Here is a 24388-nt window from a genome sequence, read left to right as displayed (position 1 = left end):
CCGTCCGTGTCACGGAACAGAAACGGCGTTGCTCAAAATATGGGACGACGTTCTAGAGGCCGCAGACGAAGGAGAATCTTGTCTCCTGATACTGCTGGACCTAAGCGCGGCTTTTGACACTGTAGACCACGGATTACTACTGGCTAGGCTAGCTGAAGTAGCCGGAGTCGCTGAAGGTGTTTTACCCTGGTTCTCCTCCTTCTTGGAAAACCGATCACAAATAGTGAAACTGGGACCTTTCACTTCCGGAAAAAGTACGGTGTCATGCGGAGTCCTCCTTGTCACCCGTATTGTTCAATATCTATCTCCGCCCTCTCTTTGAAATCATCAGTAACCAGAAGTTACTTTACCACTCCTATGCAGACGACACACAACTGTATTTCCACATCTGCAACAAAAAGGATTATTCTCTTGGACTAGAGAAATGCCTCACTCTAATAGATAACTGGATGACAAACAGTTATCTCAAACTCAACGGCTCGAAAACAGAACTTCTCCTGTTTCACGCCAATCGAAAAAATCACCCCGCGTCAACATGGATCCCCCCGCCCATTCTGGGTAAACCTATCACCCCTAGCACCAAAGTCAAAAGTCTCGGAGTCATTTTTGACACCTACATGACAATGGATGCACAAATAGGGTCAGTAGTCAGCGGATCGCACCATCTGCTGCGCCTACTACGCAGACTCACCCCCTTTATCCCGAAAGAGGACATTGCTGTCGTGGTGGGAACAATCATCAATTCCAGACTGGACTATGCAAATACCCTCTATCTCGGTCTCCCCAAATACCAAATCACTCGTCTGCAAGTCGTTCAAAATACGGCCGCTAGACTAGTGACCGGAAAAAAACCATGGGAATCAATCTCACCTTCACTGAGTTCCCTTCATTGGTTGCCAGTAAAAGACAGAATCACTTTCAAGGCACTCTGTCTAATACATAAGTGTATTCAAGGAAACGCCCCCCAATATCTATGCGAAAAAATAAAAGCCCATAACCCCAATCGCATTCTGCGATCCACCAATCAAAACCTACTCCAGATACCCAAAGCCAGATACAAGTCCAAAGGAGATCGAAGATTTGCAGTCCAGGGACCTCGACTGTGGAATGCTCTACCAACTACCATCCGACTGGAGTCGGACCACTTGGCCTTCAGGAGAAAGATTAAAACCCATCTCTTCTGAGGTCAAGGGGTTCCTTACCCATGAAATGGATACAGCGCCCAGAGGCGATTCAGTTCTCATGTGTTGCGCTTTACAAGTTTTTCACTCACTCAGGTCAGTATCTCCCTAAAATGCTCAGTGCGTGGCTTGGAAGATCAATTTGACAGCAGAAAGAGAGCATTCAACATTTGCAACAGCTTCCATGAACATGTGCGCTTGGCTGACATCGCCCCAGGAATGGATTGGGTCACTTTAAGAACAGCCAACTATTTAAGGAAAATTGGATGACTTACTTGGCTAGATATTCAGATCATTTCATTACTAATTTTCACTGAAAAGAAACGGCAATAAAATGGAAAATGTATCTCAATAAAATGTACAGACATGATTAATGAGTACTGACTTAACCTTGACAGTTGCAGTGAAAGATAAAAGGGGTTGTTTTATGTGGGTAGGGAATTTGGAAAAGGATAGCAATAAGTCAAGGAAGGTCATTTTTCATTCAATTAAAATCAATACACTTGCAGTTTTTAAGCATATTTAGGATAGGTCCACACCCACACACTGCTACAACTTACATGTTGGATAGGGCGAGTCAGCATGCAAAACTTGACCAAATCTTAGGACAGCTTCCTATTGCATAATGGTTGTATCATGGTGTCTAAATATAGCTATTTTAAACAATGTTTAAACTATTAATATAGGATGTCTAGAATAAAACATGAGTCATTAAAGTAGGAAATTATGTAGACAAAACCAGATTGTGTGAAAACAATTATCTATTAAAAATTACAAATTGAAGTGTATAGGAAAAAAGGTATTTCCATAAAAAAAAGTCTTCACTTCAAATACCCGGTCATTTGCAAGGAAAACAAATGTATCACTAGCAACTCCCCTGTAGAGTGATTGTTAAAGAGAAAGTAAACCCTCTTTAAAAAAAAAAAAAAAAACACCCTGCAGGGCAAAGGCATAATAGCTCATTATGAAGTACTTACCTGAGATCGAAGCCCCTGCATCGGTGCTCGGTCACCTCCTCCGTCGGCGCCATCTCTCCACGAGTCACTTCCTCATATCGTGGCTCCGGCGCTGTGACTGGCCGGAGCATATGCGCGGGTGCCACCACTAACGGCATGATCGCCGTTAGTAACAATACGCTCACTGCGCTGTGGACATTGGTGCCTTTCTTTTGCAAATATCTCCTAAACCGTGTAGGTTTAGGAGATATTTGTTGCACCTACAGATAAGGCTTACATGTAGGTTAAAGTGGTCTGTGAAGGACCGTTTTCATCGGTCAAAACCGATCGTGTGTGGGCCCCATAGGTTATTTAACCATAGGTTAAAAAAAAGCCAACTTTCTTTAAAATTAACCTATGGATTGGTAACCGATAGGTCAAAACCGATCGTTAGTAGGCACAACCATCGGTTAAAAATCCACGCATGCTCATAATCAAGTCGACGCATGCTTGGAAGCATTGAACTTCATTTTTTTCAGCACGTCGTTGTGTTTTACGTCACCGCGTTCTGACACGATTGGTTATTTAACCTATGGTGTGTAGGCGTGACGGACCATCAGTCAGCTTCATCGGTTAACCTATCGTGTGTACGAGGCTTAAGGGCTTACAACCACTTTAACACATGACATTTTTTACTTTAATGTATTCCCTGTATTAAGGTAAAAAGATTTGAAATACTTATCCTCACTCGATCCAGAGCTGTGCCCATCTGTAGTGGCTCTCTCCCTGCATTCACATGAAAGAGGCAGCATTGGGAAGCATTGGTTCTTGCTTATGTCTAACAAATACAGTGAGGAGGAAGATGGGGCCGACCCGAGCCAGGCTGTGTGTCTATAGAAGCTCTCAGGAACAAGCCCACAGGTCCGCCCCAATAGAAAGCCCCTTCCTATGGGGTTGCACCAAGAAGATGAGGAACCAAAAGTGTCGGCAGGGGCCCCCAGAAGAGGGAAGTCCTACGACCCAGTCTGTCACTTGATCACAAATTCCAGTAAGTAAATGGGATGTTTTGGTAGATTTTTTTTTAAATAAAACTTTCAGATTAGTTAAAGTGATTGTAAAAGTAGGATTTTTTGTACTCACCGTAAAATACTTTTCTCTGTCGTCCATGGACGGACACAGCCTTCTCAAGTCTTGACAAGTGGGTTATGTTCCTGTTCACAGGAGAGGACTAGATATTTAAATATATGTTGCTTTAACAGAGTTGAACCGGACACAACCCCCCCCCCCCCCCCACCGCAGCACACAGCCTCAGTTCGTAACAAGGAGTACAAATCTAAAAAGGAGGGGTGGGGGCTGTGTCCGTCCATGTATTTTACGGGGAGTACAAAAATCCTATTTTCTCTCATCGTCTATGGACGAACACAGCCTTCTCAAGTCTTGACAAGTGGGACCTCCCCAAGCAGTGTCAAAAAACGAGGGGTGGGAACAGTATCAGTAAAAACTTCACCCCAAACAAGCAGAGCTCCTCAACGGAGGAGGTGCAACTTTAAACAGCCGCCTGCAAAACCTTGCGGCTGAAGGAAGAATCAGAAGATGCACTCACATCAACCTTGTAAAATTTGGAAAAAGTGTGAATGGGGGACCAACTCGTCGCCTTGCACACCTGTGAGACAGACGCTTGATGTCGGAAAGCCCAGGAAGCACCAATTGCCCTGGTTGAATGTGTTGTGACCGGAAAGGAGGGCGCCCGCCCCTTAAGAGCATAGGCCTGTATGGTGGTCTGCCTGATCCACCGAGAAATGGTAGCCTACGAGACCGCCAGGCCCTTTTGTGTACCAGACACAGACACAAAAAGTGAGTCAGACCTCCGAAATGGAGCCGTAGCAGACAGGTACACCCGCAGAGCGTGTACCACGTCTAAAGTATGAAGGGCAACCTTGACAAAACATGTTACAGAAATTCCTGACATGTTTCGGCAAAGCGTTGCCTTCCTCAGGGATATGAGTCAATCAATACATTTTGTGAATCTAATAGAAAATACATATGGAGACATTAGTTCAAAATGTTATCAATGAATGAATGTAACAAAATATGGCTACAATCTCAAAGAGTAAATGAACAAACAGCGATCAAGTGTGTGGAAAAATAACCATTGTGAAAGACTGACACAAAAACCGTACCTACCCCACGTTCAAGCAAAAAAGCAGAGCCAAATGCAGCGAACCGTAACGCCAGCCGGAGTCGCCAAACAGACCTTGGTGCGGTCCGGTCCCCATAAAGCCTGAAAGACAATAAACTGGCCCTTTGTTTAGAAAGTTTGGAGACCCCTGCTCTATAGGACCTGGGACCTTTGGGTGCTCCAAAGAGAAATGTAATGCATACCTCCCAACTGTCCATGATTTCGAGGGACTGTCCCTCATTCTGAACAATGTCCCTCTGTCCCTCATTCTGAACAATGTCCCTCTGTCCCTCATTCTGAACAATGTCCCTCATTCCTTCTCATTTGTCCCGCATTTTGGTCTGATCTATATAGATGTATTCAAAATGCACTTTTTATCTATCAAAAAGTGTTTTTTCCAGTGCTAAACATTTCATCTGATTCCTAAATTGCTGCATTTGTAAATTTCAAAAGCCAATATAAAGGAACAGAAGTGGTAAAAGATTTGTGGGTTTAACCAATCCTTGTTTTTTTTTTGTAAAATTATCCTTTAAGAAGGCGTGGCAAGGGGTGTGTCCTATACCTGCATACTTTTGCTGATAGGTGTCCCTCATTCCCATCTCAAAAAGTTGGGAGGTATGGTAATGCAGTGTACATAGTGCCCTCTCACCCTCCTGTCAGGCTCTGTTTCGAACTACATTAATGTCTGAAAAAATGTGTCTGGGTTTCAAGGGGACTGAAACCCGGACACATGATTCAAAACCCGGACTGTCTGTATGAATCCCGAACAGGTGGCAACCCTACATGGAAGGCAGGAAGGATAATGTTTGGATTTTGTTCCCTTTCATGGCTGCTACATTCTGCCTGCATGACGGAACAATGTTTAAAGTGGTTGTAAACCCACTTTTTGTACTTTTACCTACAGGTAAGCCTATAACAAGGCTTACCTGTAGGTAAGGAGAATATCTCCTAAACCTGCACGGTTTAGGAGATATTCCCCTCGCAATGCTCCGCATGCGCAGGGGGGGATCTACGGCGAAAGGACCGGCAGCCGCCGGACCTTGCCGAGTTTTAAATCTCCCGCGCACACGCGCGGGAGTGACGTCATCGCCGCTCCAGCCAATCACAGCGCTGGAGCGGCGATACCCGGAAGGCACGCCGAGGCAAGATGAAATCTCGCTCGGCGTGAACCAGGTAAGTGATACGCACCTCGTTCCGAGGTAAGTATTTCATAATGAGCTAATATGCGGTGCATATTAGCTCATTATGACTTTTCCCTTACAGGAGGAAATTTTTTTTTTTTTTTTCATGTGGGTTTACAACCGCTTTAACAAGGTGACAACACTCTACTACAGAGGTAACTGCGTTTATCAGGCTGTTGAAAGCAGTGCCTGGTACAGTCAAATACTCAAAGCATTTTATACAATTAGAAAAGTAAAACTGAATTGCTTTATCGTAATAGTTTTTATTTTTACTATATTTCTTCATTTTATATACATGTCAGTTATGGAGCTATTGACTTCCATGGCACGTTAAGCCACACACGAAACCAAGTGATGTAATATCACACCGCTTCCCACACAGAGCTGACACCTCATTTTCCCATTGCACTAGACATAACATTACTATTACCTCACAGCGTGTCATCACACATTCTCGCCTCATTTGACGACTCACTCGCTTTCCCGCCCAGCCACCCATATGTCGAGTGATCCGATTTCCACCAATCAGAGCGCACCAGGCTCGCAAGCCTCTCCCACTACAAATGTCACGTAAGGGAAAAAAAAAACATCCAGAAGCGTGATCGTCTGCAGCGAATCGGAGCATGGCGAAGCACCGAGCTGGACTCCGCCCTCGGCTGCTCACGTGACCTGTGTGTAGAAAGAGTTGAACTTGGCGATCTGCAATGTCGTCTAGAAAAGGGTAACCCGCATTTTGGGGGGAGGCGGAAGGAGCCGGGCTGTGGGTGTCGGGTTTGTGATTAGCGTCGAATGTTAGAACGTCACCAGCAATGTTTTCATTGTATGATGTGTTATATATTATATTACATTTGTAGCAAATATAAGGCAAGTTTACTGATTGACCTCACAGGTCAAAGACTGGGGAAGATAAAGTCAAGTGCACAACATTGTGTTGGCCTCTAATACAGATCATTAATTGAACTCCACTCAGTGTTTCTTAAAGCGGTGGTTCCCCCTTAAAAACGACTTTTTCTTATTCCACTGCCCCCCCACATTCCATCACGATTAAGGCTCTTATTATTTTTTTTTAATGCTGTACATACCTTAGTACAGCATATTCACCCGTGCATCCGGGTTGCGAGTCCCGCGGGAGTGGGTGTTCCTCACATGCTGGTGATTGACGTTTTGCCCAAAAACGAGCTCTCCCCCCCGTCGCGTAAGCCGCGTCACGATTGGCGAAAGGAGCCGAACGGCGATGAGCATGCGCAGTATAGCGCCGACTCGCCGTTTGGCTCCTTTCGCCAACCGTGACGCGGCTTACGCGACGGGGGGGAGCTCGTTTTTGGGCAAAACGTCAATCACCAGCATGTGAGGAACACCCACTCCCGCGGGACTCGCAACCCGGATGCACGGGTGAATATGCTGTACTAAGGTATGTACAGCAGGAAAAAAATAATAAGAGCCTTAAAAAGTCGTTTTTAAGGGGGAACCACCCCTTTAAATGTTGGATCCATTTATAATTATGTGCTTTCCTACCTGAGAATAATTATTATACAGGATTTATATAGAGCCAACCGTTTACGCAGCGCTTTACAATGTAGAGGGAGACAATTGCAATACAGTTCAATATAGAAGGGCCTTGCTCATGGAGCTTACAATCTAAACGGAGGGGGCGAAATACACTATATTACCAAAAGTATTGGGTCGCCTGCCTTCCAGAAGCGCATTTGTGAGGTCAGACACTGATGTTGGGTGAGAAGGCCTGGCTCGAAGTCTCCGCTCTAATTCATCCCAAAGGTGGTCTATCAGGTTGAGGTCAGGACTCTGTGCAGTGACATTTCAAGTTGAGAAGCGCGGGGGGGGGGGGGGTTCGGCTTACCATAACCGCGCGGTACAGGAGATTCAGTTTGCTGTTCCCGGGGCCGGACTGAAAGGAAGTGAACACTCAGTGTGTGCACTTCCTGTCAGTCCGGCCGGGAACAGGAACCTGATTCTCCTGTACCGTGCGGTTATGGTACACGGCCGAACGGACTGCAGGAGGACGCAGCGGTGCGGCAAGGGCCCTCCCTGCTGGGGCCCCAGGCAAATGCTTGCTTTGCCTGTTGGGTTCCGACAGACCTGTGTGCAGTCATGTTGGAACAGGCCATCCCCCAAACAATTCCCACAAAGTTGGGAGCATGAAATTGTCCAAAATGTCTTGGCATGCTGACGCCTAAAGAGTTCCTTTTACTGGAACTAAGGGGCCAAACCCAACCCCTGAAAAACCATCCCACTCCATATTTCCCCTTCCACCAAATGTTTTACACCAGTGCACAAAGAAAGGCACATAAAGACATGGAAGGGCGAGTTTGGGGTGCAGGAAATTGACTGGCCTGCACAGAGTCCTGACCTCAACCTGATAGAAAACCTTTGGGATGAATTAGAGCGGAGACTGCAAGCCAGGCCCTCATTGTCCACATCAGTGCCTGACTCCACAAATGGGCTTCTGGAAGAATGGTCAAACATTCCCATAGACACTCCTAAACCTTGTGGACAGCCTTCCCAGAGGAGTTGAAGCTGTTATAGCTGCAAAGGGTGGGCCAACTCAATATTGAACCGTACAGACTAAGACGCCATTAAAGTTCATTTGCGTGTAAAGGCAGGTGTCCCAATACTTTTGGTAATATAGTGTATAGTTCAATTGGGGATCACAAATATTTTTTATATGGCAGATAGTCCAACACAGTAGAGTGTACATATGGATAGAAGACATTTACCAAGAGGTCAGACACATCTACAGTCGCCTTCTTCTATATTATGCTCCCTCACTCAAATCTTCAATCTTTCCCTCTCTACTGGCACCTTCCCTCTAGAACAGGGATCTCCAAACATTTTAAACAAAGGGCCGATTTATTGTCCTTCATTTTGGCCAGCAGGAGTAGAAATTGTCCTAGCATCAGTGGGAGTAAACATCCCCACATTTGGTATTTGGGGCGGCGGTAGTTCCCCATTGTTGGTATCCTAGGGAAGAATAGAGCCCTCATTATTTGTGTCGGTAGGAGAAAAGGTGCTCCATTTTCCATGTCAGATGGCATGGTAGTGTCTTGTATCAGTGGGAGGAATAGTGCCAGCAAAGGGACTCAGTTTGGAGACCACTGCTCTAGAACATACCCTGATCACCCCCATTTTTTAAAAGCCCTCGCTGGATCCCACCAGCCTGAACAACTTAAAGTGGAGGTCCGGCGGTAAAAAAAAAAAAAAAGTCAGCAGCTACAAACACTGTAGCTGCTGACTTTTAATAAGCACACTTTCCTGTACAGGTTGCCCGCAATGTCGGCCTCCCGAGGCCGATCCGTCCCTTAGACCGGGTCCCGGCGCCACCATCCTCACTAAGACCCCTTTCACACTGAGGAGTTTTTCAGGCGGTACAGCGCTAAAAATAGCGCTGCTATACCGCCTGAAAGCCGGAGGGCTTTCACACTGAGGCGATGTGCTGGCAGGAGAGAAAAAAATCTCCTGCCAGCAGCATCTTTGGAGTGATGAGAGGGGCGGTATGTATACCGCTCCTTCCCATTTAAAACAATGGGAAACCGCGGCAATACCGCCCGCAATGCGCCTCTGCAGAGGCGCATTGCAGGCGGTATTAACCCTTTATCGGCCGAATCCGACGGTATAGCGCCGCTATTCTTAGCTGTGCTATGCCGCCACTGCGGCTCCCGCCCCAGTGTGAAAGGGGCCTAAGGGAAACAGGCAGTGAAGTCTTGCGGCTTCACTGCCTGTTTCCTACTGCGCATGCACGAGTCGCATGGCACTTTGTGAATGGCAGCGCGAGGAGGAGAAGAGAGAAGACCACTGCAGAAGAGGAAGTGGTAGATTAGGACGATCTGCCTAGCAACAGCCATTTCTGGTAAGTATACATTTTTTTTTTTTTTTTTTAGGGTGGACCTGTTGTGGAAATTTCTATAAATGTATGTTGTCAGATGTGGAAATTTCTATAAATGTATGTTGTCAGATGTCCCCCACCAGTGTCGATTTTGCTTTAATGCGCTCAAGTGAGCGTATTCACACATACAGACGTTGGTGGAAGGCCATTGGTGCAAACACCTTTTCATGGACACAGCAGATTTGCAAGCTCCTTTTAGGGACGTTCATTTATGCCTCAGCAAGGGACTGGCCACTTCTTGTCGACTGCATTAAATGACTCAGAGTGGACAGATCTGCGTACATTGAAACTGTAGCATAACTATACGAAAATTATGGTTATCTGATCCATGATTTGGTATGGTTTGCAACATTGGCTTTGGTTTGGTTTGCACACGGCTTTGTGCAGTGACCATGCTGTCTGATTCCTTTGTCTCTCACAGAGCATGGTCACTGCCCCCAGCCGTTTGCACACACCACTACTAGCATTGTTTGAATTACATGTCTGTGATTGGTTCTCTTGAAAGTATACAACATGTCTGGCTGTTTTGTGAAGCCACACCTTTTGTTACTGATGTTGACCCTATAAACAGCAGGCTGCTCCTAGGGCAGTGATGACTGGGAGCAATGGATGAGAACAGCTGGCGTGATGGTCTCTTGACTTGAATGTATGGCAGGGAATGGATGGTTAGTGAATCTATTTAGTTTAAAGATGGGTTATTTCATTAAGACGGAGTATGTGCTTTATAGCACAGGGCAGGATGGCGGTATGCTCTGCGTACAGCCAATTTTTCCATGTCAGACCTCCGCTTTAAGACCCATCTCCTTGCTCCCGTTTGCATTAAAACTTTTATAAAGCTTAGTCTACAACCGTCTTAGCTCCTACCTCACTGACAACAACCTTCTTGACCCCTTACAGTCTGGCTTCTGCTTGCTACACTCCACTGAAACTGCACCTACTGAAGCGCACCAATGACCTACTAACTGCTAAAACCAATGGCCATTACTCCATACTCTAACTACTGAACCTCTCTGCAGCCTTTGGTACTGTTGACCATCCCATCCTCTTCAAAAAAAACTCCACTCTCTTGGCCTTTAAGTCTTTGCTCTCTCCTGGCTCTCCTCCTACCTATCATGGCACTCTTTCAGTGTGACCTATAACTCTGTTTTCTCCTCTCCACTTCCTCTTTCTGTAGGGGTACCTCCAAGGTTCTGTCCTCAGACCCCTTCTCTTCTCCATTTACACATCCTCCCTTGGCCTGTTAACCACTTGCCGCATGTACATATACTTCGGCAGAATGGCACGGCTGCACAAAGCAACGTACCTGTATGTTGCTTTGAATTTGCCGCCATGTGCCCGCGAGTACCGCGGACTCTATGTCCGCCGGGTGCCCATGATTGTCTCACAAAGCGGCTGAACGGGGAGATGCCTATGTAAAAAAGGCATTTCACTGTTCTGCCTAGTGTCATGGCAGGAATCTACTGCTCCCTGTTATCGGGAGCAGTGATCGCTGTCATGACACTGGTAGCCCCCCACAGTTAAAATCACTCCCTAGGACACACTTAACCCCTTCATCGCCCCCTAGTGTTTAACCCCTTCCTGCTAGTGTCATTTACACAATAATCAGTGCATTTTTATAGCACTGATCTCTGTATAAATGACAATGGTCCCAAAATAGTGTCCGATGTGTCCACCATAATGTCGCAGTCATGATAAAAATTGCAGATCACTGCCATTACTAATAAAAAAAAAATGCCATAAATCTATCCCCTATTTTGTAGACGCTATAACTTTTTGTGCAAACCAATCAATATACTCGTATTGCGTTTATTTTTGGTAAAAAAAAAAAAAAAATGTAGAAGAATACATATCGGCCTAAACTGAGAGAGAATTTTTTTTTTTTTTTTCCCAAAAAAATGTGCTCTTGTAAGACCGCTGCGCAGATACCGTGTGACAAAGTATTGCAACAACGGCCATTTTATTCTCTAGGGTGTTAGAAAAAAATATATAATGTTTGGGGGCGCTAAGAAATTTTCTAGCAAAAAAATGTTTTTAACTTGTAAACAACAAGTCTCAGAAAGGGGCTCGGTCCATAAAGCGGAGTTCCACCCAAAAGTGGCACCTTTCGGGGGAGGGGGATACCTTTGATAGGTATCCTTTCCCACTTCTGGCAGTCCGGGACGCGGTGCCGTGACATCACCACGGGGCTCCCTCCTTGCTAATAGGAGAGAGGAGAGGGGGCTCTTGCATGGCAAGTAGGATTCCCGGCGTAAAGCCAAAAGGCTACACTGCCAGGTTCCCACACCCGCAATGGTGGCGGCAGCACCCGACAGCTGATGGAAACATCAGCTGCGGGTGCTGACATCGCTGGACTCCAGGACAGGTAAGTATCCTATTATTAAAAGTCAGCAGCTGCAGTATGTGTAGCTGCTGGCTTTTAAATATATATATTTTTTTTTTGGGCAGAACACCACTTTAAGTGGTTAAAACACAGATGCTCAAAATATGCATACCCATGCATTAGCCTAGGTTCACACTGTAGCATATCCTGCATGCTGCGCTTGCTCGGGCATAGCAGCCTATTCTGTTGAATAGGCTGCTGTACCTGCAAAAAAAGTCTCTGACCTTTTTGTTTAAAAATGCAGCTGCATGGTGCTGTGGCAGCATGTGGTTTCATGTCCCTGAAAACATGCTGTGTTTTTCGTTGAGTGAGGGTGTGATTTACACTTGACCGAAAAAAAAAAAAGGGGTGTGGATAAGGGGCTACTACCACTCCTACTGTACAAAGCCCAGACCAGCAGGGGGGCACAGGCAGCTGGGTGAATGGATTTTATTTTTATAATGGGGTGCGCTTAGCCGATTGTGAGAGACTGCTGCAACTCCCTGAATTCCAGAAGAGAAAGTGAAAGTGATAAAGTGCACTGTCTCTTAAATGAGACAAAGCTCACAAACGGATACACATGCTCCTCCTTTTTTTTTTTTTTTATTGCACAACTGTTCACTAATGCCTTACAACATGTACAACAACATACCATCTATAAATTAACACAATGTGAACAGAACTAACATTGGTGGCATCTATAATAACATTACAAATAATAAAGTGCAGCGCTAAGTTATACAAAAAAATGACCCCATGTGTGAATGTTGTGTGTCAATGTGCAATTCAATGTGATTAATGTACAATAGTGCAGACAACAAAAATGCATATAAAACAATGCAAATGTGCAATGATGCAGATAACATGATAATGCACAGGCATGTGTTAAAGTGAAATACAAGTGCAAAAAACAGTGCAGATATCAAAAACCAATGCAAAGACCAGGTCGGCCAGGACAGGAGGGACAATAATAGCGGGTGTCACGCCTATATCCACGTTTTCTGCAGACGCGACATCTTCTTTGGGGTGATTGTTGGGTAAGGGTACCAGGGAGGACATAGGGAAAATGCACTGCATTTGCATTGTGAAGTTGGGGCACAGCACCGTCTGGAAACAGAAGGGCTGTGATGAGCTCTTCCTGGAATTTTAGGAAGGATCCGGTTCGTCCTGACGCTTTGTATAGCACATAAGCGTTCCACAGAGCCAAGTAAAATGGGTATACAGACACTTTTTTTGTACCAGTGTCTGGCCTTACGAGCAATTAAGTACGGCGCCATCAACTGGTTGTTGAGGTCCACCCCTACCATATAAAGGTTGTATTCATGGACACAGAAGGGTTTCTCTACAACACCAGTCGTAGTTGGAATTAGGACTGTCGTATCTGTGTGAAGGAAGGACAAAAACGAAAACATTCAGATTATCCCTCCACTTCACTGCAAGCATATTATTACTTCTCAAGCAGGCTCTTTCCCCCAGTCTAAGTCGGGGTTCTACAAGCCGTTGAGGGAAGCCCCGGCGATTAGATCACACAGTGCCACATGCGCCAATTCCACAATCAAAAAGTGTCACGTTTGTGTAATAATAATTGTACACATACAATTAGGGTGACACCAAGTCCCAAACAATCTTGCCAGCGCGCTCCCTATGTAGTCTGGGCAGTTCTCAGGCTCCACGTGACTATCTCTTCCCTCGCAAACGATAAAACTATATGTATAGCCTGTTTCCCTGTCACAGAGCTTATACATCTTGACCCCATATCTGGCACACTTGCTGGGAAGATACTGTTTGAAAGACAAACGGCCAGAAAACTTAATCAGGGATTCATCAATGCAGACAATTTGATCGTGGGTAAACAAGGCTGCGAACTGTTGGTTGAAGTGGTTTACAAGGGGCCGAATTTTGTGGAGCCGAGGACAACAGAGTTTATTGTCATTAAAATGCTGCAAGATCTGCTCGTATCATGTCCTGGTCGTGCAAGCAGAGAACACGGCATATGGTGAATTGGGTCAGTGGACCAATATGACCGCAACTCGCTTTTTTTTTAGTTATGCCCATGAGGAGGGATAGGTCCAGAAAGGTCTTAATTCGGAAACTGTAATAGGTTTCCATTCACTGGCAAGGGTCAAATGGGGATTAGCGGCGATGAATTGACCAGTATGCAAATTTCTTTCTATAGAGATCTTCCGTGAAAAACTGCGAATATAAAGTGACGTAAAATCAACTGTTTCCACCTGAATTCCGGGTTGGCCAGTGAATGGGGGAAGTATGGGTGCTGCAGCAGTGGTGGGCTTCCAATTAGTATTGACCTATTCTGCAGTAAAGGCACTATGGGCTTGACTGGCCTGTCTTTGTCTTGGTGACTGCAGGACACTACTTGTGCTAGCCACCGCACCAGCTTGAACTGCACTTATGAAACTCGCCATGTCACCACGTGATACAGCAGTGCTGGATGTACAACCAGGATATGCTAGGCCGCTGGTGCTTGCCAGTTCACCAGAAGGATGAGCGGCACTAGTACTGTCTCTCTGCTCCATACGAGAGCCCTGTGGTTCTTGCACCCCAACAGAAGAACAGGGTCGGGTACACATGACCTTAGCAGGGACCACTACTTTTGTCGTCAAGCTATCTGTCAGGGTGCCGCTGCTGTCTACTGGTTCGTAGACTGAGCCTCAATCTGACAGATGGGTGACTTCCTCATCATTCTCATCTGTCATGTTTAGCAACGTCTAGGCCTCTTCACTAGTGTACCTCTGTGTGGACATTTTGGCCTCTAAATTTATAGGTATAGCTAGTGCGACTCACAGTCAAAAAGAGCACCTGATTGTCAGAGCCTGCTTCAATTGCTACCAAAAAAACTGTTAGCGTTCACAGGGATCGGGCCTCACTCGCTGCAGTTTGTGTGTGTGTGTGTGTGTGTGTGTATTTTTTTGTAAGTGATCGATTGGTACTGCACTTGGGTGGGCTAAGGGACTAAACGCAGGTGCTAGCAGGTATCTGGGCTGTTCCCGCAAACTCTGCATTTTTTGGAACCCTAAACTACTGGAGACGCTAGTATAGATCTGATGAGATCAAAAATATTGATCCGTTCAGACACTATACTAGTAAGGGAGGTGTATGGTGCATGCGTCGGTGTTGGCACTACTGGCACTAATCGGACGCTGCCTGGGATTGACACTGACCCTGATCAGGGGGTTAAACCTTTTATTAAGTAATATACGGCGGGTACCCTGACGCTATAAAACTAACCAACCAGCATCAGCCATGACACTAGTATGATGATTACGGGGGGAGGGGGGGTGAAAGAGTTAACTAGGCAGCAATCGGGGTTAATACCTTTTTATTGGGTGATATGTGTGGGTACCCTGACACTATAAAAGACTGACGGTGACACTAACCATCTAACTGGCTAACCTGTGACACTAATGCAGTGATCAGAATATAGATCTGTGCACTATATTAGTTACACTGGTGACAGAGGGTGAACAGATTAACTGGGGGCAATCAGGGGGTTAAACCTTTTACTAGAGGGGTACCCTAAAGCTACCTGGGCCTACTACTAACTGCCCTAACGCTTATTAGAATCACAAATGACACCAGTACAGTGATCAGTGAAAAATTTGAAAACTGCACTTGGTGACACTGTGACAGGGAGTGAAGGGGTTAACTGGGGGTGGGGCGATCGGGAGGTGAAATGTGAAAGGTGTTAGCATAGTCTTGGTGAAACTCAGTTTGTTCTCGCGCTCTCTCTCTCTCTCTGGAACCAAAAAGAATTCCACGAGGGGAGATGACATCACTTCCCCTGACTGTGTTTACACTTGCAGGCAGGGGAAGCATTTCATTAGTCAGAACCAATCAGCAGGTCCAGGCCATAAATCATTGGCCTGGACCTGATTCTGTAACAAATCCAATTGTCACTGCCACAAAAGCCGTATGGGTACAGTGATTCGTGCAGTGGTGCCATTCTGCCACCGTTTATCGGCGTGAGCCGGTTAAAGGCTAGACATTTTTTACCTCGATGCATTCACCGCCTTTTATATTTACCTGAGTCTTATATCGATCCAGCACTGTGCCTATCTGCTGAGGCACTGGTCTCTCTCCGCAACAGGCTCAGAGACCGCATTGGGAGCCAATGGCTCCTGTTGCTGTCAGTCAAATCCTGTCAGGAGGGAGTGGGGGGCTGGGGGTTGAGTCGTGCGTGTCCATGGATGCACACAGCCTGGCTCAGGAGCAAGCCTACAGGTGTGCCACCAAAGAAAGGGGCTTCCTATGATGGCACACAGAGAAGAGGAGGAGCCAAGTGCTCCAGCGGGGGGACCCCAGAAGAAAAAGATATGGGCTTCTCTGTGCAATACTATTGCACAGAGCACGTAAGTATACCATATTTGTAGTTTTAATAAAAAAAAAAAAAAAAAAATGGCCTTTGCAACTGCTTTAATGGTGCTGTTCTATAAGGTTGAGGTCTGTTGAGGGAGGTAAGCAGAATGTAAGTTCATTACAATACAGTGGTGATATGTTCTTATGAGTATATGTAACTACAGTCAACCACCGGAAATTGCCTTAAACACCCACAGAATTGTGAAAAACTGAACATTTTGAGTGGGGTCAATAAATGAGTATAAATGCTTATTTGTATAGTCTAAGCCCTAAATATGCCCCCAAATTTCCTCCATCCCTTATTGGCTTGAAAATCTTCAGGCTTTGGTGCGGTTGATGGTCCTGGTTGCGGTTCTTCTGTACTTTCTGCATTGTCTCCTATAGCGAACTGCTGGTACAATTTCTGTGCTCTCTCATCACTGATGTTACCGTCCAAGGGGATGTTCTTCCTGCAGTTGGGAAACACGAGCCACACGTGGTAAACTGTTATTATGCAGGAATGCTGGTCTGGGGGTTTCCACAAACAATTTTTTGTAAGACTCTAAGGTAAAAAGCCGCAAACTCTGAATTGCGACTTTGCGGTGGTCTACTGTATAGGGGAGGATCATGAAGATAACACTATATAACCATGTAATGTCAAGACTCCTTATTTTTGTGATTGAAAAAAACAATGTTTATATTCTGGTGTAATCCTTCTTTTTCCTCCCTTTTTTTTTTTTCCGTTTTTTGTTTTTTACGATAATCCTTCTTTTTTTAAATATGACGTGGGAACAGAGTGTTTTTAATTACAAAAGCTATTTAACTTTATTATGCTACTTATGCAAGAAGTAAACAGTCTGGGGAAATCCAAACTATATTACCACAACTAGCTTGCAACTGTTTATTGTAGTAAACCATTATTCCCAAATGTTTCACTCTCACAGACTTTGTTTATGTGCACATGATTATACTGTGAAAATTAGGATGAAGTAAAGTACTATCGCCAATTGTGCTGAATCAAAGCGATTATTGCACTCAAAACCAAAAATGTATTATATTGCAGCTTACCAATCATTAGATGTGGTGGCTGCATCAGTTTTAATTTCTTTGGCTTTTTCCCCTGGGGATCTGGCCAGTAATACATCCCCTGTATTAGTGAGAAACAACTCTGGATGAAGCACAGGAGGCACAGCAGACAACAGCATTGTACATGTATTAGCAGATTTAGATAAACTAACAAACTGAAGCCAAATTCCAGCTCACATTTTTATAATGTGTTGCAACAAACTTTTATTTATTTATTTTTTTCCCTTTTTTTAGGGATACAGGTTTTTTTTAATAAAAAATAAAAGCTGATAACGTTACTCACCCCTGCCAATTTGAAGTGGTTTGTCTCATCCATGTAAAGTGATGCATTCTGCTGAAGAGCTTGTTCTTCTGAAAACCAACAGATTGCTGGCTGGATCACCAGATCAAAATAAAAGAAAGAAAGCTTAAAAAAGGAAAGTAATCGCTTCTAAGAATTGGTAAGCCAGGAGGCCAGCTAATAGGGCAGTACAGTTGGCCCTCCTGTACTGGGCCTAGACTCCATTTCAAAAGGGGGGCTCAGACACTTGTCGAGCAGGAGGGCTGGCTTTACTTCCTTATGACTCTTGTGGATCCCTATGCAGCTCTATGGCTTTATCCCACGAGCTGCTCTGCAGGGGAATCGGTTCCACGTATTGCCAACTGTGAAACGATTTTTGGAGCAGTAGAGTCTCTGCATTTTCCATGTTCTAAAACTCCCCCCTTCATCTTTTTCTTTTTTGCACATAAGACATGCCTTGCTTGTGACAACTGCAGCATAGAAGCTCTGGAACCTTTTCTGTGTGCAGCTTTGCAAGTTTGCCACATTACAAAACTTAGGTCTGCTAACTATATTTGGGGTGCTATTAACAATTAATGTGTAATTTGCAGTGCATTTCTGAAATGCACTGCAAAATGCTTGTTTATTGTGGGCTTTGTCACATGTTCAGGAAACGCCAAGAGTGATAGCGGCCTAAGGGCTCTTTCACATGGGTGGCTGAGACATGGATTTACCGTTCTCCCTAACTGTTCACCCAAATCATAACCATACAGTCAGACCTACAGTCAGGACTGCGGGACCCACGGACCGGATCGCCGCTGGGGTCCTGCGATCGGTCCCCGGAGCTGAAGAACGGGGAGAGCCGCGTGTTAACACGGCTTCCCCATTCTTCACTGTGGTGGCTGCATCGATCGTGTCATCCCTTTTTATAGGGGGACACAATCGATGACGTCACTCCTACAGCCACCCCCCCCCCCCCACAGTTGTAAACACACATTAGGTGAAACATAACTCCTTCAGCGCCCCCTAGTGGTTAACTCCCAAACTGCAACTGTCATTTCCACAGTAAACAATGCATTTTTTTGCTGTGAAAATGACAATGGTCCCAAAAATGTTTCAAAATTGTCCGAAGTGTCCACCATTATGTCGCAGTTGGACGCCAATTTTGTTTGGGAGCCATGTCGCACGACCGTGCAATTGTCAGTTAAAGCGACGCAGTGCCGAATCGCAAAAAGTGGCCCGGTCGTTGACCAGCAAAATGGTCCGGGGGTTAAGTGGTTAAAGAAGTGTTTAAAAGAATCTTGTGCATAGCATTAGTTATCACAGACCAAAAATTTTACATCCCTGCAATTCTGGGTCCTTGATGACAAAATAAATGGGAGCTGCCATTGGTTCCTACTAGCACATGTTATCTGACTGCATTGTCTCTGTGACAGCTTGGTCATTGTGCTGGGAGAGCACAGCGAGAAAACATGGATGCATATGTGCTGTGAGTGGGCATTAAAGGGATTGTAAAGTTTTTTTTTTTTTTTTTTTTTTTTTTTATTATTATTTTCTAAATAGGTTCCTTTAACCACTTAAGGACCCCTTCACGCCGATATACGTCGGCAGAATGGCACGGCTGGGCACATCAACGTACCTGTACATTGCCCTTTAAGCCCAGCTGTGGGGTCGCAGGCGCGTGACCGCGGGACCTTATATAGGGAATCACAATTGATGACGTCACACCTACAGCCCCGCCCCCTACAGTTAGAAACACAGATGAGGTCATACATAACCCCATCAGCGCCCCCTTGTGGTTAACTCCCAAACTGCAACTGTCATTTTCACAGTAAACAATGCATTTGAAATGCATTTTTTGCTGTGAAAATGACAATGGTCCCAAAAATGTGTCAAAGATGTCCGAAGTGTCCTCCATTATGTCGCAGTCACGAAAAAAAAAAAAAAAATAATAAAAAAAAATAAATAAAAAAAAAAAAAAAAAAAATTAAAATAAATAAATCGCTGATCGCCGCCATTAGTAGTAAAAAAAATAAAAATAATAAAAATGCAATAAAACTATCCCCTATTTTGTAATCGCTATACATTTTGCGCAAACCAACCGATAAACGCTTATTGCGATATTTTTTTTTTTTTTTTTTTTTTTTACCATAAATATGTAGAAGAATATATTTATATATTTTTGGGGGATATTTATTATAGCAAAAAGTAAAAAAATATTGAATTTTTTTTCAAAATTGTCGCTCTATTTTTGTTTATAGCGCAAAAAATAAAAACCGCAGAGGTTTGTAGAACCCCCAAACATTATATATTTTTTTCCTAACAGCCTAGAGCAGTGATGGAATAAAATGGCGGTCATTGCAAAACTTTTGTCACACCGTATTTGTGCAGCGGTTTTACAAGCGCACTTTTTTTGGAAAAAAAAAAATCAGTGTTTGAATAAAAAAAAATAAGACAACAGTAAAGTTAGCCCAATTTTTTTTTATAATGTGAAAGATTATGTTACGCCTAGTAAAATGATACCCAACATGTCAGGCTTCAAAATTGCGCCCGCTCGTGGAATGGCGTCAAACTTTTACCCTTAAAAATCTCCATAGGCGACGTTTAAAAAATTCTATAGGTTGCATCTTTTGAGTTAGAGGAGGTCTAAGGCTAGAATTATTGCTCTCGCTCTAACGATTGCGACGATACCTCACTTGTGCGGTTTGAACGCCGTTTTCATATGTGTTCGCTTCTGCGCGCAAGCTTGTCGGGACGGGCGCTTTAAAAAAAATTTGGGGGGGGTTTTCTTATTTATTTTACTTGATTTTTTTTTTTTTTTTTTTTACACGGTTTTAAAAAAATAAAATAAAAGTGGGTCACTTTTTTTCCTATTACAAGGAATATAAACATCCCTTGTAATAGAAAAAAGCATGGCAGGTCCTCTTAAATATGAGACCGGGGGTCAAAAAGACCCCAGATCTCATATTTAGACTGAAATGCAATAATAAAAAAAAAAAATTGTCATTTGAAAAAATTACAACAGAAAAATGTGCATTTAAGAAGCATCGACGGAAGTGTCGTTTTGACGTTGCTTCCACCCTGCTATGCTATGGAGATGGGTGGGGGCAATCGTGCCCATACTCGTATCCATGGCAAGTAGCAAGAAGGACCCGATTGCCTCCGCCACTACCGACGGCTCCGGTAAGAAGCGGAGGGCGCGGGCCCTCTCCCGCCGCCAATAATGGTGATCTTGCGGCGAATCCGCCGCGAAGACCACCATTATCGTTTACAGGACCGGCCACAGAAAAGATGGACATGTCGGTTGTGGCAGCAGCTGCTGATGTTACCGAGATATTCATCTTTAAAGTGCCGACGTATATATGTACGTGAGCCGGTCCTTAAGGCTCGATTCACACCTATGCATGTTGCTTTTGAGCGTTTTTGCGGTGCTTGCTGCGTTTTTTGACGTGCGATTTTACCGCTATTTGCGTTTTGTGTTTTTTTTGCCATCAATTTTAATTTTTTACATTTCCTTTTAACAACCAGCTATAAACAGGTTAAAAATAAATTTAATACGCATATCGCGGTAAAAACGCGGTACTTGCGTTTTGGATGCGGGTCCATTGAATTCTATTACATGCAAAGCGCTGCTTTTTGCGGGAAAAAAAGTCCCCGACCCTTTCCAAAAACGCAGAGGCACAAAAAAGCATTGATGTGAACATGTTCCATAGGAACCCATGTTAAAAAATTTCCCTGCTTTTCTGCAAAATGCACCTAAAAACACTTTAGTGTGAATGGAGCCTTAGTTGTTAACCACATTACATGCATTTGGACCAGGAGAGTGTCTTCAGGTACAATCCCTAGCAATGCTATTTTTGGGTTAAACTTCACCTGTGCAGAACATAAAGGGCCAGATTCACAAAAAACTCTGGCGGCGTAACGTATCGTCTTTACGTTACACCGCCGCAAGTTTTCAGCGTAAGTGCCTGATCCTCAAAGAACTTACCTGTAAACTTGCGGCGGTGTAACGTAAAGCCGTCCGGCGCAAGCCCGCCCAATTCAAATGGGGCGTGTACCATTTAAATTAGGCGCGCTCCCGCGCCGGATGTTCTGTGCATGCTCTGTTCGCAATTTTCCCGAGGTGCTTTGCGCGAAATTACGGCGGCCCGACGTGTTTGTGAATCGCGACGTGCGTAACATACTTGCGCTGAAAAAAAAAAATTAAAATTTGACGCGGGAAAGACGGCCATACTTTAACATGGGCTGTGTAAAGTTAAGGCATGAAAAAACATGACTAACTTTGCGACGGGAAAAAAAGACTTGCGACGACGTAACGATCGCCGTAAAACCTCATTTGCATACCCGACGCTGGAAAACGACGCGAACTCCACCCAGCGGCGGCCGAAGTATTGCATCCTAAGATCCGACGGTGTAAGTCAATTACACCTGTCGGATCTTAGGGCTATCTATGCGGAACTGATTCTATGAATCAGCCGCATAGATACGACAAGACGGTGTATCAGGAGATACGCCGTCGTATCTCTTCTGTGAATCTGGCCCAGAGTATTTAGAGTATCAAATACACACTCCCAGTAGCGATGCAATTTGGCACATTGCCACAGCATATGTATAAGTTTAGCTGTTTTATTAGCAAACATTGGGCAATTTTATGTAGTTTGTTTACCCCAAAAATATAATTTTAAGGGAGTGTAGTGAGATCTATGGATAATAAATATCTGGGACAGACACTGTGATGAGGACTGTAAGGATACTCTAAATTCTTCAAAGCTTGCTCCCACCCCTCATAACTAAGAGTCTCTAGATCCATACGCCATCTTGTTTTTTAGTTCCAGCTGTTCTTTGTAGAGAAGAGTATAAATCACCAATAAGTCCCCGTTGTCTTAGTTCAGAAAAGGTAAAGTTTAGTTGCTAGCCAGGGGCAGGATAGGCTTGCCTGGTGAGATATCGGGTATCCCCTAAAGGCGGACAAAGTAAGAGATTTTTGGAAAGGTTGAGGTAGGGAGTTCCAGACAATGGAAGAGGCTTTGGAAAAGTCCTGGAGGTGAGCATGGAGAAGGTGACAAGGGAGCTAGAGAGCAGAAGGTCTTGGGAGAGGCAAAGTTGATGATTTTGTTAATATTTTAAGAGGAAGTTGGCGATGTAGTGTTCTGAATAGTTTTGTAAGTTGTTTTGTGTAATATTCTTGTGTTTTTTAATAAAAAGCCAGTGGTGGGTTGGTAGAGACTTGGCAGTTAAAGTAGATGAGCCCGGCACCGGTATTCATGATTGACTGAGGAGGGGATGGCATGTGTAGAAGTAGGTCCAGGCGGAGGTTTTGCAGTAGAGCTAACCAGAAAGAGTTGAGGATAATCAAAGGCTTTAATATTTTTTAAGTCATTACCTCTGGCTGGCCATGTAACTCATATGTGTGGCAGGAAGACGGGTGGGTCTCCCTTGGGACTACATCCCTGCGGGGATGAACACAGCGTCTCCCCCTCAGGGATGTAGTCCCAAGGGAGGGGGCAAACACGCTGACTAACCCCCAGCCAGAACAGCTCGGATGATGGGGGCAAGCTTACTGAGGAGGAACAGGAAGTGAGAAATTCAAAGGCAAAAAAAACATTTAGAAGGGAAATTGAAGGAAAAGGTTCGTGAACCAACAATGCACTAGCTTAACCACTTAAGACCCGGACCTTTAGGCAGCTAAAGGACCCGACCAGTTTTTGCAATTTGGCATTGCGTCGCTTTAACTGACTCACTGCTGGTGACTTGTCACATGGCGTCTCTTTATATGGATGATGCTGATTGGACACCTTTGCCTGAACATCCTTCCTCAAACTGTTCACTAGAGATGCCAATGTCTTGTAGAAGGTAGCAAAGTAAATGTTTTCTATAGGAAAGGCGTCACCTTTAACACTTTAGTGCAGCACACTCAGGATAGCTAGAGGGTGGTACTTCTAAATATTGTTTCACTTATGCTTCAAAAAGTCTACTCAGGGACAGTGTAATATATATTGACAAGGAATTTTGCAGTCAGCATTTTTATTATGACCCAAATATGTGTTTACAACATGTGTGAAAAATATGTGGAACTTCCTACTATAAAGGCTGGGCACATACTCATGTCTCAGCTCAACTCGATTATGTTTTGAATAAAATAGAGCAAAGTAGGAAATAACTCTTAATGTTTTAGACCAGTAATAAAGCACAGACTTGCATTAGGAAAAGCCTAGAGAAAAATGGTGTGTTTGCTACTGTTTCCAGTCTTATACTAACAACTTTGGCTTAAAGCGGTGTTCCGCCCCCGCTACATACTGCAGCTGCTGACTTTTGTTAATGGGACACTTACCTGTCCTGGAATCCAGCGATGTTGGCACCGCAGCCAATGTTTTCATCAGCTCTGTGGTGCTGCCGCCACCATAGCCGGTAAGGGAAACCGGCAGTGATGCCTTGCGGCTCTACAGCTGGTTCCCTACTGCACATGCACGAAGCGCGCTGCGCTTTCTCTCTGGCCCGGCGGCGGGGCAAGGAGGAAGGACTTCTGACGTACCTCACACAGCTTCCGTTGCAGTGTTAAAAAATCCTGCTTACCACATTTTGGAGGATATCCCCTTCTTTTTTTTTTTTACAAATGGAGCTTTCTTTTGGTTGTATTTTCACTTTTTTTTTTTTTTTTTACTATTAACAAAAAAAAAAGACGGACTATTTTGAAAAAAAACTAACAAAACACATTTCTTCAATTTAGGCCAATTTGTATTCTGCTGCATTTTTTGGTAAGAAAAAAAAACCCAAAAGGCGTATATTGATTGGTTTGCGCAAAAGTTATAGCGTCTACAAACTATGGGATAGATTTAGGGACGTTTTTATTCTTCCTTTTTTTTTTTTTTTTTATGTTTTTACTAAGAATGTTGGCGATCAGTGATTTTAAGTGGGACTGCGACATTACTGCAGACAAATCTGACACTTGGTGAC

The 24388-nt window shown here is 44.4% G+C and overlaps 1 protein-coding gene across 1 annotated transcript in view; it reads left to right on the top strand.

The window, feature by feature from the left end:
• Positions 1 to 6053: 6053 nt before the first annotated feature.
• Positions 6054 to 24388, top strand: part of LOC120939591 (acyl-CoA dehydrogenase family member 11-like) — a 92873-nt gene continuing 74538 nt past the window's right edge. Inside the window, exon 1 of the mRNA XM_040351986.1 lies at positions 6054 to 6197. Coding sequence (XP_040207920.1) covers positions 6181 to 6197 — 17 coding nt within the window. The 5' untranslated portion in view covers positions 6054 to 6180. The remainder of the gene's footprint in view (positions 6198 to 24388) is intronic.

This window comes from Rana temporaria, chromosome 1, assembly GCF_905171775.1.
Source record: "Rana temporaria chromosome 1, aRanTem1.1, whole genome shotgun sequence".
Taxonomy (NCBI): domain Eukaryota; kingdom Metazoa; phylum Chordata; class Amphibia; order Anura; family Ranidae; genus Rana; species Rana temporaria.
Note: the sequence above shows the minus strand (reverse complement) of the source record. Positions and strands in the feature narration are given on the sequence as shown.